The 17,666-nt window shown below is 46.2% G+C and overlaps 1 protein-coding gene across 1 annotated transcript in view; it reads left to right on the forward strand.

Moving 5' to 3' along the window:
- The window catches only part of COL4A2 (collagen type IV alpha 2 chain), a 730,687-nt gene that overhangs the window by 449,537 nt on the left and 263,484 nt on the right, over positions 1 to 17,666 (forward strand). The window contains exons 10-11 of the mRNA XM_069636740.1: positions 91 to 153; positions 7,114 to 7,149. Coding sequence (XP_069492841.1) covers positions 91 to 153; positions 7,114 to 7,149 — 99 coding nt within the window. The remainder of the gene's footprint in view (positions 1 to 90; positions 154 to 7,113; positions 7,150 to 17,666) is intronic.

Below are 17,666 nucleotides of genomic sequence, written 5' to 3' on the forward strand. Positions count from 1 at the left end.
GACCCAAGTGCTTAATTGTAACTATACCATAAAGAAAAGTCCAAACCTATGTATTTTGTTTCTAAATTCCATCTTATATCCAATCTACAGGGACCTCGAGGTGCTCCTGGTCAACAGGGGTTTGTGGGTCCAATGGGACCATCTGGACTAATTGTAAGTTCATTTTTATAATCTCTTTATATGTTAAAGATTGGCTTAGCCTTGTGTTAACACACACACACAGACACACACACACAGACACACACACGCATGAGCGTGCGCACACACACACACACACACACACACACCCACACTCACACACACAAACACAGGCATGAGCGTGCACACACCCACACACACTCACACACACACACCCACACACACTCACACACACACACCCACACATACACACAGGCATGAGCGTGCACACACACACACACACACACACACACACTGACACACACACATTTTGCATTGGTATCTTTATGAGGACCAGCCAGGGCGTCTCATTCAAGTTATATTTAGTATGTGTCCCATCCTTGGTCCATTCCCATTTTAGAAGGCCTTGCCGCTGCTACTCTGGCACCCCTGGGATGCGTTCTGCATGCCACAGCACGAATCATATAAGCACCCTGCAAATGTAACCCCAATACCCTGCCACTCATCAAACTACACTGGCTCCTGCAGCAAGCTTGTATCATCTTCAAATCCTGTTGCATTAGCTGTGAGGTTGTCACCCTGAAGTCTGCCAACTATCTCACTGAGAAACTCAGCATCTCTGCAGGCTTGTGATCCACCAGAAGTAAGGATATGTGTAGACTTGAACTCTGCCAGTGCAGGAAGAAAAGAACCAGAAGACAGGCCTCCTCTGCCTATGCCCCAATACTCTGGAACCTCCTCCCGGACAACATCAGACTTGCCCCATCACTTGTACAGTTCAGGAAAGAGCCCAAGACCTTCCTCTGCAAGGAATGGCTCCACTCCAACACCCAGGTCCACACATCCTCCACTCCACCTCAGAGTCAGTGATCAGTTCCCCACTGTTTCCTCCCCTGGTTGCTTGTGGATCCCTTGCTGCCATTTGCCCTCCCCTGTTAGCTCTGAGCTCCCTTTTTCTCTGCTTCCTTCACTGTGTTCTTCCCCCTATGGGTGTAAAGCGCTCAATTGCTTCCCGAAGCCTGGTCTGTGTTCAATAAACACCCCAATAACAATATTGGCTCCGTCACCTCATAATCTCCACCTACTTCCCTGGTCCTCCTCTATAGAGCTTGGAGGTACTTTCAAGGCATTCTTATCACCACCTAATTCTTTCGCTTTATTTCACACCCATCTTCCGTTCTTATGGCGAAGCATTTGGGAGAGCCTCTGAGCACTGTATTCACCAACTGAAGAGAGCTGGTAGCTCTGGCTACACTTTCAATTGAGACAACATTGCAGAAAATAAAATCACTCAGCACCAATAAGTGCGTTTGTGGCAGCATCAAAAAGGAGAGTGCCCTTCATTTAGACAACGAATAAAAAGATGAGATAGAAAATGATTTCCTGTTTAAAATATTGTTGTATACATATTGTCCTCTTATTCATTTTAAATTCAAAACAATAAAATGGTATTTCAATTGCGATGATTTCATGATTTTGAAGAGGGAGTGCAGTGTGAGTCAACAGTAGAGGAACAACATTTGGGGGACAAAATATTGTCTGTAAACTGCCCTGCTCACACACACCCTCTGCATCATCAATGCATTACTTGACCTAGGTATCTTTCCTGATGTACTATACCAGGATAACTCCTACTCCTGCTGGGAAAACTACACACTCCCCCGACCAGTGCCCCATCACTCACACCCCAGCCATTGGAAAGGTCATCAAAGCAGCCTCACTCTCCTCTTATAAAAAGGCAGTGCTTTAAATGGACCAGTCCCACCCGGTCCTCAGTACCTGCACTTCTTATTGTCGAGCATTTGAGTACCTGCACTTCTCAACGCATGAAAGAGAGTACCGGTGCTCAACTATGTTGCACTGTGAAAAGGAAAGCTTTTCATTTCACTTTATCACAACTTAAAGGACTAAGCTTCTTCAGCCTTTGCTGGAGAAAGAAGCGCCCCCTCCCTCCTCCTCTCTCCACCACCCACAGTGCCCATAATGTCTCCTTCAGGGCCCAGCCTGCACAACAAAAGGAGAGACAAACCTGCAACTACTGTGCTCTCAGCACACCAGGCACAAAACACTGTTTCGCAGAGTGGGCTTCACCTGTTAGCATTGCTGTTCTTTGATGGAGCTGGGATTGATTTGGAAAGCCTGGGAAATCACTTTTTTTAAGAAGTGCCTTTGTTATTAGCAGTGCCTATTCTAATAGGTATATGTTTATGTAATTGTAGTTGTGATGGAATGTTTTAGACGGGAAAAATCGCTCGCACAGCTCCAGTTACATACTAACTTCCTTATTATGCAATGAAAGGGAGTAATAATACAACTTCCCTTCTAAACCTTAGTTTACAGCTATGATACTTGCTAGTTTGATACGCATAAAAGACAGTCTCATTTAACATAGATATTCAAACTTTCTTAACACAACGCATAACAACACACTGGAAGTTTAGTGCAAGGATTTCAGATACACTGCTTTACCAAAGTGTGTGATCCTTGGCACATAACGTAATCTCACTGGCATTGCCTGCAAACAGCAGGGTACCCCTAAGAGGGACCTGTGCCCAAGGTATCATGCCACAACGGCTGGCGCCGAAAGCGCTATGCCGGAATGTCCAGCTGGTAGCTTGGTGAGTAGCTGCACTTCTTTTTTTCCATTTAAAGCACTGTACAAGGGGATCCTGAACACTAACTCCTAGAAGACCAACTCTCTGGGTTGCGCGCAAAATGCAGGACTAAGAGGGACCCTATCCACGTCATCGACAATGACCCGACAGCATGGATGAGGGGGACGCATGCGTACAACCTGCTCAACCATTCACCCCTCTTTAATGCTTTGGCTATAAAAAGCTCATCAACACCCTCTCATCATGTGCACGTGATTCAATAATCTAGCCCCGTTAGGGTTCGTTCCCTTCCTGTGACACTGGCTACCCAGACATAAGTGTAAAAACATGGTTGCGAAAAAACAGAGCCTAAAATGAATGCTGGACGAATCACATTCAGATAAGTGGGAGGTGGGGGCAGGGTTAAGGGGGTTGGGAGAGGGACCTGTGGGGTGTCCCCCGAAATGGTATGATTTATTATTTCGGTCTAAGCCAAAATAAGAACATTTTTGTTTTTGTTTAAATTTACATCATTTATTTATTTAAGTCTATTTCATCACTCCGGACTTTGCACCAAAATGGCATTTTGGCACAGCAGAAGCGAAGAGGGAGGTGGGGGAACCGGACTTTGCACCAAAATGGCATTTTGGCACAGCAGAAGCGAAGAGGGAGGTGGGGGAAGAGGAAATGGCGGTTGGGGAAGGCGTCTCCTCGAAAACGGTTGATTTGAGTAATATAAACACATCATACATTTTTTAAATGGCTACTGTTTAGGAAACAAATTCGTGCATTTCGTTGGCATGTTACTGCTCCCTTATGAACCGCTAGATGGCACTCTTTGACCATAGTATTACAATATTGCTTTGAGAACTACAACAAATCTGGAAAGAAATATCGAAAATATCGAAAGAAAATATAAAATCGAAAACCTGTTTGTTTGTTGCTCATACAATTACACATCGTTGCACCAATCTACACCAATATTTGAACAGTTACCTGTTAGGACCCTCCGGATGTCACTGGCTACATTACATGTGGGCACCCCACCCCGTTCCCTGGATTTCAGCCCCTGCACAAATGAGATGGTTGCCTGGAAGCAGCGAAACATCAAGGTGGTCGTAGAAGGACCAGAGAGAGCTCATTTCAAGCGTCTTGACACGAGTAACAGAAATTCAAGGTCCTTATTGGACCGTCACCATGTTTCAGCACCTGGGACGCACCGTTTCCGAGATCTCTGCACCGCAAATCACCACAAAATACTACACCATGCCAGGGAGAGCCGACAGGTGGGGAGAGCGCACAGAAGGTCTCATTATTGTGGCAGCATGCCCATTCTCACATCCCCTCCACATATGCTTCATGGTTGTCAGCAATTGTATAGAGTGTTATCACGTCTGTCTACAGAACCCATGCAAAGTACGGGCATTTATTCTGCAACAGGCACAGCATCAAAGTGGTTACAGAAGGACCATACAAAGCAGAGTTTAATCCTCTGAATTCCAGGAACAAAACTTGAATGGAAAAACACATTTCAGGGCCCCAGGATGCACTGTTTCAGAGATGTCTGCAACGCAACATACTGCACCGCGCCAGGGTGAGGCGACATGTGGGCAGGGCACACAGAAGGTCCCATTATGCTGCAGTACGCCAATTCTCACCTGCCCGTCTGCTCTGTGATTGTCAACAATTGATGAGAGTGTTATCATGTCTGTCTACAGAACCTGTGCAAAGTACGGGCACTTTTTGCTAGTAATCATATAAAACAGAGATCAGCCGGTTGTAGACCCAAACAACATTCATTGGTTGATGAATAAATGCAAGAAAAGTGGAATTCTTACAGAGCAATGTTTGCAGGACATATTTTTAGGAACTGAATTTTTTCACCAATGTGTCCCTGGCACCAGCTCGTCCAGATTGGGCAGCAACAGATCACAACATTGTTTCACCAACTCTGACATCATTGCCCAGGGGAACTCTCTAGAAACCCTGACATCAAGATCCACCAGAAGGCCGATGATCCACATTTCTACATAAGGAACAGCACAGTAAATAACATCCAGTGACTACAACCCTGCCTCTACCTCATTCAATATAATGCTAGAGGGGAGGCTCCAACTCTAATGGGAACTGGAGCATCAAGTGTACACAAGAGCAATTTTCCCATCAGGAATGATTGAGATAAATCAGTCAAAACAAGTTTGCATGATAAAATTCAGGGTAGAAATGAATCCAATCACTTAGGTGTTCAGAGAATGAGAAAGAGGGATACATAGTGGCGTGCATGGAAAAGGGAGACCAGAGGAGTAGAGGTGAAAGGGGATTCTGAATGAACTATCCAGAGAGTGGAAAGTGGGAGAGGAGTCCGCTGGCTTGATGTGAAAGGGAAATTACACTATGCCAAAATATCTTGAGACATGCCTAGGATTCTCTTGTGTTTGATGTACAGGAAGGTCACAGCTATTTGAACCACCTCTTAGCTCAGCCTGCTGCATTAGGTTGGCTGGTCTACACAATCTCATTGCTGTAACCTAGCGCAAGCATATGCTTGCTGAGCATCAGACAAGGCTGGGCAACAGGTTGCATCTGTTGGCCTTCAGCAACACTCCACCAGTTGGCAGTATAAGAGGCTCCTCACTGTGCTGGTTGACAACGTAGTGTTCATGAGTTGTGATGTTACATGTTCTGGGGTCCCAGACAGAAACATCTTATGGGTACAAGCCATGAACCCTTTAGTGGTTCAGGGACCCTTCTTGTGTAGTCGTCCCGGGGTTTGAACTATTGGGCACATTGGCATGTTTCTTCCCTAGGTCACCCTAATCTGTCCTGGGCAGTTCATGTCTATTCCGATTGTTCTTGGTGCTGGGTGCATCACGATAGATTGAAGCCATGCATAAAGTGGAAAACAAGATGGCCGCCAAGCTGGTAGAGTCCAAGCAGCAGGCCTCTCTATCTCATTTGGCATCTTGGGTCCACTGTCTGTCCAGAAGCCCTTCATGGTGGACAGGCTACCTCAGGCAAACCTGGCAGAGGGTAGGTGACTCACCTCTGCACTGGCTCATCTCTTTGCTCTGTTTCCATGGGACAGCTTGCCTAGGTTTCCTGGTCCTTTGGCAGGAGGAACTTACCTGTCGTTGTGAATGTTGTGCACCACTGTAGCAATTCCTCCTCAACATTCTACAAATTCCTCCTCAACATTCTACTCGTATATCTACTCTGTTTAGCAAAGCTCAGATGTAAGCCGGGAGGTGGAGGGGGCTGGGGGGGTGCTCATTGTGCCTTCGGTAGCCTGATAATCCCATTGTGTGACATTATGCCATTGCTTCACGGTTCCGTTGCAATTTATTGCGGTCATCAAATACGGAGTGTATTTGGAATTAAAACGTGCACCTTTGACAGTTCTTTGGTGAATAGATTCCTCCGCTCCGGTTTTAAGGCACTGCCAGTAAGGGTGGGCTCAGTGATGCCTCAAGGGCTGGTTGTCGACTGGCAAAAACTCGTTATTTGGATGTCTTGCGCCCCAGTGCTTTCAATGTCAGCATGTGCTTATGAAAGCAGAAGTCCTGCCCTATCACTCTCTTTCAAATGATGCACTATCTGTACCCAATGAAACCCAGACATTGCCCTTTTCACACGATGTGTGTTCCAGTGCTAAAAAATGGCAAAACCCTTAAGAATCTGGAGAATGCCCCGTGGAGACCACTATTAAACAGAGGTAGCTCTTTGAGTAAATGTAATTGACCTAAAAACATTTGACCTAAAACATTTGATCGAATTTTTTGACCTTTTTTGGTCAAATCTAATTATATATATATATATACATATATATATATGGGGGCGGGTAAGGGTATAGATTAGGTTGCGGGGAAGTGGGGAGGGGCTTTCGGGGGCTCTCCCTCCACATTTTAGAACAAAAATAAATTAGATCAAATGTGATTAGGTCAAATAGACCCAAACCGTGATAAATATGTATAAGGTTTGTTCATAAATATAAAGGCCATGTTTTAAACAGTTGATAGCTTTAAACCCGTGAAATCAAGTAGGATAGACGTGTAGCAGTAAAATGCCTGTTTTTACTTTGCAATGTGCCTGTGCTTATGGTAAATTACACCCGCTGATGAATCCCTTGCAGTATGTTGCAGTATATTGCAGTATGTTGCAGTATATTGCAGTATGTTGCAGTATATTGCAGTATGTTGCAGTATGTTGGATATTATTAAGTTTATGCGCAATTCATTGCTGCCAATCAGGGGATTGACAGAAGCAAGCGTAATGTTGGCATCCAACCTTTTGTGCAGTTGGCCTGACACATATACTGACAGTCTACATATTTGACATTGTTTTCCATATAAATCTTGAATTTCATTTTTTATCATTGTTATAGGGACCACCTGGGCCTCCTGGACCTCCTGGACCACCGGTAAGTGGATTCGCCTTAATTTCCTAGCAGTGTCTGCACTGGATTCCGCCATCATGGAGTTCTTTTGCGGAGTTTGCAAGAATGGATGATACATTCTTCGAATGTTATCCTAGAGTGCTGGCCTGTGGCATGCAGAGAAGTGTATAGCTCCAGCGGAACAATTTTCTGAATTAGATTTTAGTTTACGGTTCCTGGAACGGAAACATTTCACAAAGTGCTGTCTAAGACCCTCATTTTGCAGCAGGCTGTATAAAAGTGTGGGAAAAGTCTTTTGAAATGTTGTTTCCGCATCTGCCAGTTTTCGAAGGTGCAACGGGTCGGCCTGCAATATATACCCATGCCGGGGACTCACCACTGGCAGACGTGCAGACAATCATGACGATTCCACCACGAGCGGAATCATCACGATTTGGCAGACTTTTCAGAAGATCCTTTGCCTGCATCGCCCTGCGAAAACCATTTGTGAGGTCGTATTTGGCCTCATAAATTGTTTCCAAGGGAGCAGTATATGGATTAGCACAAGCTCTGTGCAAGAGCAGAAGAGAGGCGAGGTTTTCTGACCGCCACACAGCCTTGCTGCATCGCAGAGAGGTTGCGGGGAGTGTCTGTGGGCACGAGTTAACCTTCAGGCAGGAGACATCATGTGGAAAGTCACTTGCCTTTGGGTGATCACTGATCTGGAACTGTGAGGTTTGGATCGACAGGAGCTTCCACCGAGAAGACCAAGCAGCAAATCGCAAAGCCATCGAGCCCGCTGCACCGATTATCTTCACCTTCATCATAATGAGCAGGTAAGGATTAGAAGTGGAGATTCAGATGTATTAAGATATTCATTGAACATCATCTCTGGTGTCTTCAGAGTGGGGGATGGTAGCCAGATAAGACGTCTGGTCAGCCATTTTATTTATCTGTCATCAAGACAGATCAGACCTTGGGAGCAATTAGGGGAAGCTTGTGCCAAGGGGATTGGGTTTTGAGGTTGTTCTTTTTTTGTTTGGTGATGGGTGTATTCTACTAGAGAGGCTTAATTTTTTAAATAGTCAATAAGGAGATCTTTAGGCAGTGCTGGCCAATGGGCTGGCTCTCACCAGATCCCGGATCCGGCATCAGATGTCTAACCGAATCTGTGGATCCGGCCAGCCTCTGCCTCAGCCCCGGAAATAACCCACAAAACAAACCAAAGCACGTGCCACGCTATGGTATGGAGTGGGGGGCCGAGCCCCACACAGCACATTGTTCTGCCTCCCTATGTATGTCACAGCAGGAGCCAAGATCCCTGAGGCGTCTGCGACCCTCCGTAAACTGGGGTCTTGCTGTGCGAGCGCACTGTGCAGAGCAGAATCCATTTGGAAAAAGCAATGATCTGTAATGTAATCTGCCATGTGCGAGCGCACTGTGCACACAGAGCAGATCACAATACTGAGCCTGTGAAGCTGGGGGATCCTTGCCTTTTCCAATGGATTCTGGTATTTGTAGTCTATCTTGGGAGGTCACAATACATTTTGCCTAACATATTTCCAAGTTGGTAAAAGATGGCTTGAAAAGTACACAAACCATATTAAGGTATATGTGTGTGTGTGTGTGTGTATCTTTCTATATCTTGTGTACTTTTCAAGCCATCTTGTTTAATAAAGCAGAGCATTGTTGAAAGCCAAACAGGGGCGAGGAGGGGAGATTATGAGTGCAAGTGGGTCGTGAATATTTGCCCAGGATGTTATGTGGCAAGAATTCGTGCAATCCTAGATCAGATATGGTTCCCTGATTGTGGCCATGTGCTGCTTTTCAGGGCACAAGGGAATGGTACATGTGGATGGACAGTGTCTTGTGCTGTGTGTGTGTATTTGTTTTTCTTTTTTTTTATGTCCAATACTCTTTTGTCTTGTGCACTTTCTTGTAAGGGGAAAGGTCAATTGAAGTAAATCAATATGGCATTGATACACAGATACACAGTGTGGAGTTTGGAAAAGAAGCAGCATGAAAGGAATTGCGCCATTTTTAAACTATCATTTTAACATTTCCTTTTCTCTGAGTTCAACTGCCAGATCTGCCCTCTCTGAACTCCGCCTCCTCGGAACTCCACCCCCTCCTCCAAACTCCACCCCCACCCCAGATCTTGTGGGATCCCCTTCACATTTTTTCCATTTACACCACTGTCTTTAGGGGATTCCGTGGTGTTATTTGAAGTGATATTTAATATGTCATGCTCAAAAGCAATGACTGTGCTGCAATAAGAATGTGAATCCAGGATGTCAGTGATGCAAATGAAAAATATGTCGGCATCCTAAGTTTAGATACCTACGGACAATCTTGGACAAACCGTTCATGTCAGCACGCAAGGGAAGCGTGGTGGCCTGGAACAATGGTGTAGTTCTCAGGGTATCCAGTGATCATGTCGCTGTGAAAATGGCCGCCAGGTGGCAACACTTCCATAAATATTCACCCTCCAGACAATCAAATACTTTCCTCAAATATTCAAGGATTGGAGGTAGTAATATATAACTATACCCCTCCTCGAATATTTGCGGAAATACGTTTAGGGATCAGGAAAAAAAGGTCGCCTACCTGGCAACTTTTTCATGGCGACATTATCACATGGAACCATTCTCAGTACCTTGCCGTCGGATGGGAAGTTATAGTCAGTTTCTCTAAGATCTAGAAAAGTTTAGATAATGTGAAATCAAATTTACTGTGTCTATGTCATAGGATTGCTGTCCGTGACCCCGAGGGGTGTTGCTAGGTCTGGGAAAGATCCGGGGCTAAGCTAATGTCTGGACTGTCGGGACTTGGGGCTAGCTAGCCTTTTGGTTGTAGCACCTGAGCTTCCATCCGGGGCTTGTGAAAGTACTATGATGAGGAAGAGTAGGGGCAGCATTAATTAGGATTATGGGTAAGTCATTAAAGTATTACCCCCAAATCCCTCTTGATTGGTTCATTTATTTCTTTTGAGGCACACCGAAAAAAGGAAATCGACACAAGCAACCCCTGTATAGTACCACCCAGACCACAAGCACAGTAAGATGCTGTACTACACATATGATATGATATGATAGTTATGATATGATATGATATGATAGTTTATTTATATAGCGCCTATACACAATGTGTTTCAAAGCGCTTCAAGGCAAGGGAGGGAACAAGGGAAAATACCACATTCTTACAGGCCATGAACAGTAAGGATGTGAAATTAACTATCGTACTCGGCCTGACGACATTTCAGATAGTGCAAGAGCTAAGACATAGATAAGGAAGGAAGGGGGAGAGTGGGAAGGAAATGGAAACAGACAGGCGATTACCGTACTAGGCCTGACGACATTTCTGGTAGAGCCGGAGAAAAACAAAAGGTGAGGGAGAGGGGTGCAGAAAGGGAGAAGAGGAACAAAACAAGCGCCTATCATACTAGGCCTGACGACATTTGCTGGAGGGGTGGTGGGGAGGAAAAACAGCAATGGGAGGGTGGAGGAAACAGACGAGGTTGCTATCATATTAGGTCCAGGGACAATTCTGACAGAAGAATGTATTAAACAGAAGAATGTATTAAATCACTAGATAAATCGAAACAGTTCTAAACCAGAGAGAGTCCATAAAACAATCGCACCCAAAGTATGATCGTCCTAACGATCCAACTGCAATGAACAATCCTGGATGACAGTTCTGGCACTAGCCCCAGTGGCTGCTCTACAGATCTGTTGCAGAGGCACTCCCTGGAGGCAAGCAACCCTGTTGTAAGCCTGCCCTGAACCCTCTGCGGCAAAGCTATACCTCAAAGAGAGCACGCCAAGGCAATAGTGGCTGTGACCCATCCACTGATGGCAACCAGTGAGTCCTGCCTACATTTCCTGAAGCACCACAGTAATGCGCAGACTGTCAGCCATGTGAAGCACACCTGATCTATCAAAATGCACTGGAACGGCTTTTCTAAAATCTAAATAATGGGCAGGTTTCTCTGCTTCGGATGAGGAAGAAGGGACACAGAATGATATATTGCCGCAAGTGAAATTAAGAAAAGACCATCATGAGATTAAAGGAGACATGATATTAGAAGATGATGACCCCAGAATGGACCCCACAAATGGAAAGCTACAATGGATGGCTCCTAACTCCCTAGGTCTTTCCAGCTAACACAATGACCGCAAGAAAAACAATCTTTATGGAAAGGAACTTGATGTCATTATCATCTAGTGGCATGAAGCAGTGGACCTGCAAGCCCCTTAAAACCAAATGCAAATCCCAGAAGACAGTCATGGTGGCCTACAGAGGGAAAACCTCTTCCAGAGCCTGGACACCAATAGCTGCCCTTGAAGCACACCTACCAAGAGCCTCAGAGTTATCACTCACTGGCCACTGAAATCTATCCTGAAGGAGTTGCAGAACTGCAGGAATGAGGAGGAAGATCCCTAAACCCACAGCAGGATTTGAATGATACTCAGGGCTTAGTTTATGATTTCAGGGGAGTGGGTGGCCTAGGATTCTGCATGGCTCTGGATAACTCAAGGGAGCGAACCTGTCTCCTAAACCCTCCTCTTTCAAGCTACAGACCAATAATCTCCAACTGGTGATCAGTTGAGAAGATTGCAGTACAAAGCAACAGAGAGGAAGAACTGGGAAGAAGCCATGCATGAGACATCGCCAAAAAGATCATTGGAGGGATCCTACTGGACCATTGAGAAAGGAAAAGGATCACCTTGGTTGAACAGTCCCTGATTCTGCACAAAAACCTTGGCATTAATGTGTATGGGGGATTGTCCTTGAGGCCTGCAAGATCCTAAAAGCACCAAACCGGAGATGCCTTTGTCCTCTACTGTCCTTAGCTGAGGATGTGATGCCTGGCAGTAGGACGCCTATGGGCGTGAACATGAGGAAGGGCACATGGCTGGACCTCCAATTAACAGGCTGCCTGCACATGAAAGTGTTGGCTTGCCTCTGATATTCCTGTAATCAATGATGAATCCTGACAATGTCAAAATCCATGTCCAGCAATAGCCTGGCCTGTCCATACATCGTTTCTAAAATGGCTGAACATTCATCCCCCCTCCTTGGTCAGTAGCTGTATCAATCCCTGGGAGATCATAAAGGGGTCACTGTACTGTATAAGTAGTGCGTGCGCATGTTTTTAAAGAATTGTGGGCCCCGGAGGACTTCATCAGCACAGAATCCACCCTCTTTCCTTCAGGATCCCTCACTGCCATGCAAGTCTTCCGGGTGTCGTCTTCTGCTTCCAATTGGTACAGCTTAGGCATTAAGTGAGGAATGTAAATTCTCACTGGCTGATTCCATTCAAGGAAACTCTTGCTTCTCATGGACAATATAAAAGGCTATCCCAGGATGGATGGAATGATTGCCTATTCGCACCCGGGGAATGGCACTCAGCCAATCAGGAACACAATGTGTACCGCCTGCTATTTCCAGCGACCTAAGGCCCTTCCCCGGTTGACACCATCTTGATTGTGGGGAGGCAACAGGGATTTTCTCCCTGTTGCCTCCTCACGTCCCTCCAACCCGCAAATACATCCGCACATTTTCCCCAACTCCTTCACTCCCTGTGGACAGGAGCTTTGTGCTCAGGTCCCAACACTTCTCCTGCCCACGACCACCACCATGGACATAAAAAAGGACTATGTCCCTTTTGCTATGGCGGCCCTGTACGACCCCCTGAGCGGAGCTGATTGCTACAATCTGACATTCTTATTAATAACCTACCTTGTTTATCATGAGAACTGAATGCCATTCTGAGCCACATAACTAATAATCCTTAGCAAAGGCCTCCTTATCCTAGTGTTTCCTCAGCGTTCATCTGCTGCCTCCTCAACTTTCAGAAGTTGTGTCAGGCACCCTTCTGGCTTCTTTCTGGGAGTTCCCTGCACCTCCTTGCGAGGCACTTGAAGGACCTTCCTTAACCAGTCATCAGAGGGTGAATCCTTTTCCTCTCTCTGAGGGTTGATCTCTTCAGAAGAGAAGTAGGAGAGGAAAAGGCACATCCTCGGAAGACGTCAACCGTGTGAGGCTGCCTGAGGCACGTACGTCTGCTCTGCCATCCACAATAATAATAGAATACTTCGGTGGTTCCGCTGAAATCCATTCCTGCCACCTCCCATGGAGAGAAGCCTCAGTCAAACCTTGTCCTTACGGTAGCATTCCACTGACTGGAGGGCTATCATCCAGCTGTCAGGTTCCCCTCAATACCTGAATCCAGTGCCCTCTCCTAGCAGGACCCCTGGAGAGTTCTGACTGAATGTACACCTGAAGCCCTCCACTGCCCCGCCACTGCCTAGGGCCAGGAGAGGAGCATGTGAGGGTAATTTTTAACAAAAGGGACCTTTATCAAATTATTGGGTCTCTCGTCTGGCCTGTCCACGGTGCGGCCTGCCAGTTCATCCATCCTCGTAATCTGTGAACACTAGAGGCCTGTCCAGCAGGTCCCAGGGACCTTGTCTTGCACCACAGTAAAACGAAAAATCAGGAAGATTATGGGTAAATGGGGGTATTTATACTCACAGGGTGCAGTGGTCTTGATAACAGGCGGGTCTTTGTAGAAAGTGCTCCTAGTCAGGAGGCGGAAAGGCTCAAAGGTCAGTACTGCACCAACCTTCCTCCGCACTGAACACTCATCCGGCAATAATCTTTGCAGAAGCGTTCTTCGCTGTACGTAAGGGCCCAGGTCCCACGTTGGAGGCCTGAGAGAGCCAAGAGCCTTTACACAGGCTCTGGCAGAGTTACTGGCCAGGGAAGTGCACTGCTGTATTATAGCTAGTAGCACCCAGGGCTTACCTGGGTTTCCAGCTTTGTTCCATCACTCCAGGCCACCCTCGGCTTCACCATGCGGCTCACAAACAGGAACCAGGAAGCTGTGAGAGCTTCCTGGTTCCTGTATATGAGCCGCGAAGAATGGTCATCTCACCCTACTGAGCACTTCTTTCTCGCACTGCAAGCCCCGACCCAGCCTTCACCCTCATGGTGAGAACTGGGCCAGGGGCCCCCAAACCTAGTGTGGTGGGGGCCCCGCTGTTCCAGTTCCCAGGAGCTTCCATTTAAAAGCAGAAAAATAATATCTGCTATCCAGAGTGCGAGGTTCATTTACCAACAATCATTTATTTGATGGGTTTTTGCCGATTTGTTTTCTCTCGAAAAATCTCATTGAAAAACATAGCGGGTCTGGAGAAGGGTATATAAGGGGTGGGAGGTAGGTAATAGTGTTACATTAATAGGGGAGTGAGGGGTTGGGGAATCCCCCAAAAGAGAAAAACATATGTTCGATGAGTTTTTTGCAAAAAATATTTTGGCAAAAAAAACATTAAAAAAATGACAGTCGATAAATGAACATAGAACGGCTATCCACAGGTTCGCTATGGGCTCCACCTGTCCAGTGAGGACTCATAACACCAAACATCATTAATGCAGTGCAGGACAAAGGGTCCTGGAACGGCTGTTTCTTAGAGGAGCTGTCCCTATACAATTTCAAGGGGATTTCTGATCCATGGCAGATTGTAATTGTAATTGTTTTGTATTTATATCGCGCGCCAAACCCTGAGGTGGCTGGGCGCTTGAGAAACTTAGTAGTTACATACATACAGTAAGTGCTGGCAAATTACAATCCAGTGCAAAATAAAGAATACTGGACCCTGGTTACATGTGGGTCAGGATGGAAAACATGCAGGTATAGAATAGTAAGACGGACACAGGGTTACTGAGATCAAAAATAGGCAGTGGAAAGTTTAGATGGATGGGGCATCTTAGTGGGGAGAATTGTTGCTCAGCCAATTCTTTATATTGGCTTTAAAGGTGAGGAAGGAAGGTTCTTGTCTGATGGGGTGGGGATGGAGTTCCAACGTTTCGCAGCTTGTACTGGGAAGCTAGCTCCTCCGGCTGTTTTTAGATTGAATCTTGGTACCAACAGATTGTGGGAGTGAGTAGATCTGGTAATGCGTGTAGGTTGGTGTTTGCAGAATTTGTCCGCCAGGTATTTTGGGGATGAATTTGTGAGGCATTTGTGCGTGATGGCCAGGGTGCGTAGTGTGATTCTATCACAGATGGGTAGCCTGTTGGCGTTCTGTCTATGTGTGGAGATGTGACAGGATCTGGAAAGGCTGAGGCCTGCTCTTAGGGAGTTATTCTAATGAATCCTGGAGTTTATTTAGGTTGTGTTCAGAAGAGCCCAGGAAGAGAGTGTTGCAGTAGTCGAGTTTAGATAGAGCAAGTGCTCTAACCAACATTAGACAACTGCTTGTGGACAGGTAGGCTTTACAGCAATAGATCAGTTTGTTGGTGTAGGCCGTGGATGAGGCCACACTGTTTACCTGTTCTTTAAGTGACAGAGTTGAGTCAAGGTAGACCCCCAATGTTTTTATTTCTTTGGAGACATTGATAATGTTTCCGTCAATGACGAAAGATGAGTATCTAGTGTTGGGTTTACTCAGGTGTGCCTGGGTACCCACGATCATCAACTCCGTTTTGTCGTTGTTGATACAGAGACTATTGGTAGCCATCCAAGCTTGAATCTCGAGGTAGATGGTGTTTAGAAGATTGGAATCGTGGTCGTAGAAGCCAGTGAGGGGGATGAGGACTTGAGTGTCATCTGCATAGTTAGTGTAGATGACACCCAAGGTCGAAAAGAAGCTTTGTAAATATATTACAGAGGGTGGGCGGCACACAAGAGCCCTGTGGGATGCCGCAGAGTATCGGTGTAAGGTCAGCTGAAGCTGATGGGGAAAAGACTCTGGTGGTTCTGTTGGAGAGGAAGGATTTAACCCAATCGGATGCATTAGTGGAAAAGGCTGATGCTGTGGTCAAGTGTTTGGTAAGGATTTGATGGTCAACAAGTTCGAAGGCAGCGAATATGTCTAGGAGTAGGAGGATTACTAACTTGCCATTGTCTTTTGCTTCGTCCGTTTGGATCTTTAGATCTAGGAGGGCTGTCTCGGTTCCATGTCTGGGTCGGAAACCTGACTTTCTGAGTCCAAGGAGTTCATTCTCCTCTAGTTGTTCCTGTATTTGCAAATAAGCCACCCAATCCAGAAGTTTTAGAAGGAATGGGACGGTGGTGATAGGCCTATAATTGGTGGGGACATTAGGGTCGAGGTTGTTTTTTTTAGTAGGGGCATACCCCATGTTTCCTTAAGGTTGTTGGGTACTTCATTGGAGGTGAATGAGGAGTTGATTTGCACAGCAATGAAGGGGGAAAGATCTTTGGCGCCTTCTTTAATCATGGTAGCAGGGCAGATGTCGCCTTGGCAGTGAGATGGTTTCAAACTTTTTATAATGTCCTCAACTTCCTTTGGGGTGACTTGGGAGAAGCTGAAAGGAGTGCATGAGTGAGGGGTATTCTCAGGGTCAGAGGCCTGTTGGGATCTGATGGAGAGGCTCGCCTTTTTAGCGCTGATCTTATTTTGGAGCAAGGTGATTTTATCTGCAAGTGTTTGCTGAATTTTGGTACACCATTCTGCATCTTTGATGCAATGTTGTGTGGGAGGTGCAGGGGATTCGAGCTCTTTGAGGATACTGAAGAGTTCCATTGAGCTGGAGTTGGCATTCTGTATTCTGGAATTGTAGGTTTCTTTTTTGGCCACGAGGACGGCCGCTTTGTAGGTGGCGGATGCTGACATAAATGTAGTTTTGTTGATGATGGAGGGGGATTTGCACCAGGTAGCTTCAGCTGATCTTTTTATATTTCTGAGAGTTTTTAGTTCAGGCGTAAACCATTTGTTGAGGTGGACCAGGGGTTTGGCTTTCCTAAGTTTGAGAGGGGCTGCCAGGTCAAGAGCAGATTTGAGAGTGTTATTATATAGATCTACCCGGTCGGGCGGGTCCAGGTTGCTGAATTTAGCTTCATTGAGGATGTTGCTGATGAGCGGCTGGAGGCTGTCTATGGAAATGTTATGGCAATTTCTGGATAAAGAGGGGGGTGCTAGGTAGGTTTTGGTTGGCGAGGGTCCTGGGATGGAGAAAAGGATGAGATGGTGGTCTGACCAGGCTACAGGTTGATTTTGGGTAATGGATATGTAGCAGTTCAGGTCAGAGACCCAGTCCAGAGTTCTACCTTTGGAGTGGGTGGGTGTTGTGATTCTGTGTATGAAGCCTAGGTTGGAGATCGAATTGTCCACAGCTAGAGCTGGATGATCGTTGGAGTCTGAGAGGCCAAGGTTCATGTCTCCTAGGAGGATGGTTTGGGAGCCGAGTTTGGTATGAGTGGAAAGGAGGTTCAGGATGTCCTCATCAAAGGAAAGAGAGGGGCCGGGGAGCCGGTAGATAAGATGCAAAAGAATTGTTTGGGAGTGAGAGAGGGTTAGTTTTACATTTAAGAGTTTTGCAGAGGGGAAGCTAGCGAGGGCTTGGTGGGTTTTGGCAATGAATGCCACTCCTCCGCCTTTGCCGGAACGTTCTGTCTGCCCTGATGATAGTGTAACCTTCAGGAAGGGCAAGGGAGAGTGCAGGTCCTGCTGCTTGGTAAAGCCAGGTTTCCATGACTGCCAGGAGGTCTAGGCTATTTGCAACAATGAGGTCAGCGATCTCAAAGGCATGGGCCA

Source organism: Ambystoma mexicanum, chromosome 7p, assembly GCF_040938575.1.
Source record: "Ambystoma mexicanum isolate Mex_15411 chromosome 7p, UKY_AmexF1_1, whole genome shotgun sequence".
NCBI classification, from domain to species: Eukaryota; Metazoa; Chordata; class Amphibia; order Caudata; family Ambystomatidae; genus Ambystoma; species Ambystoma mexicanum.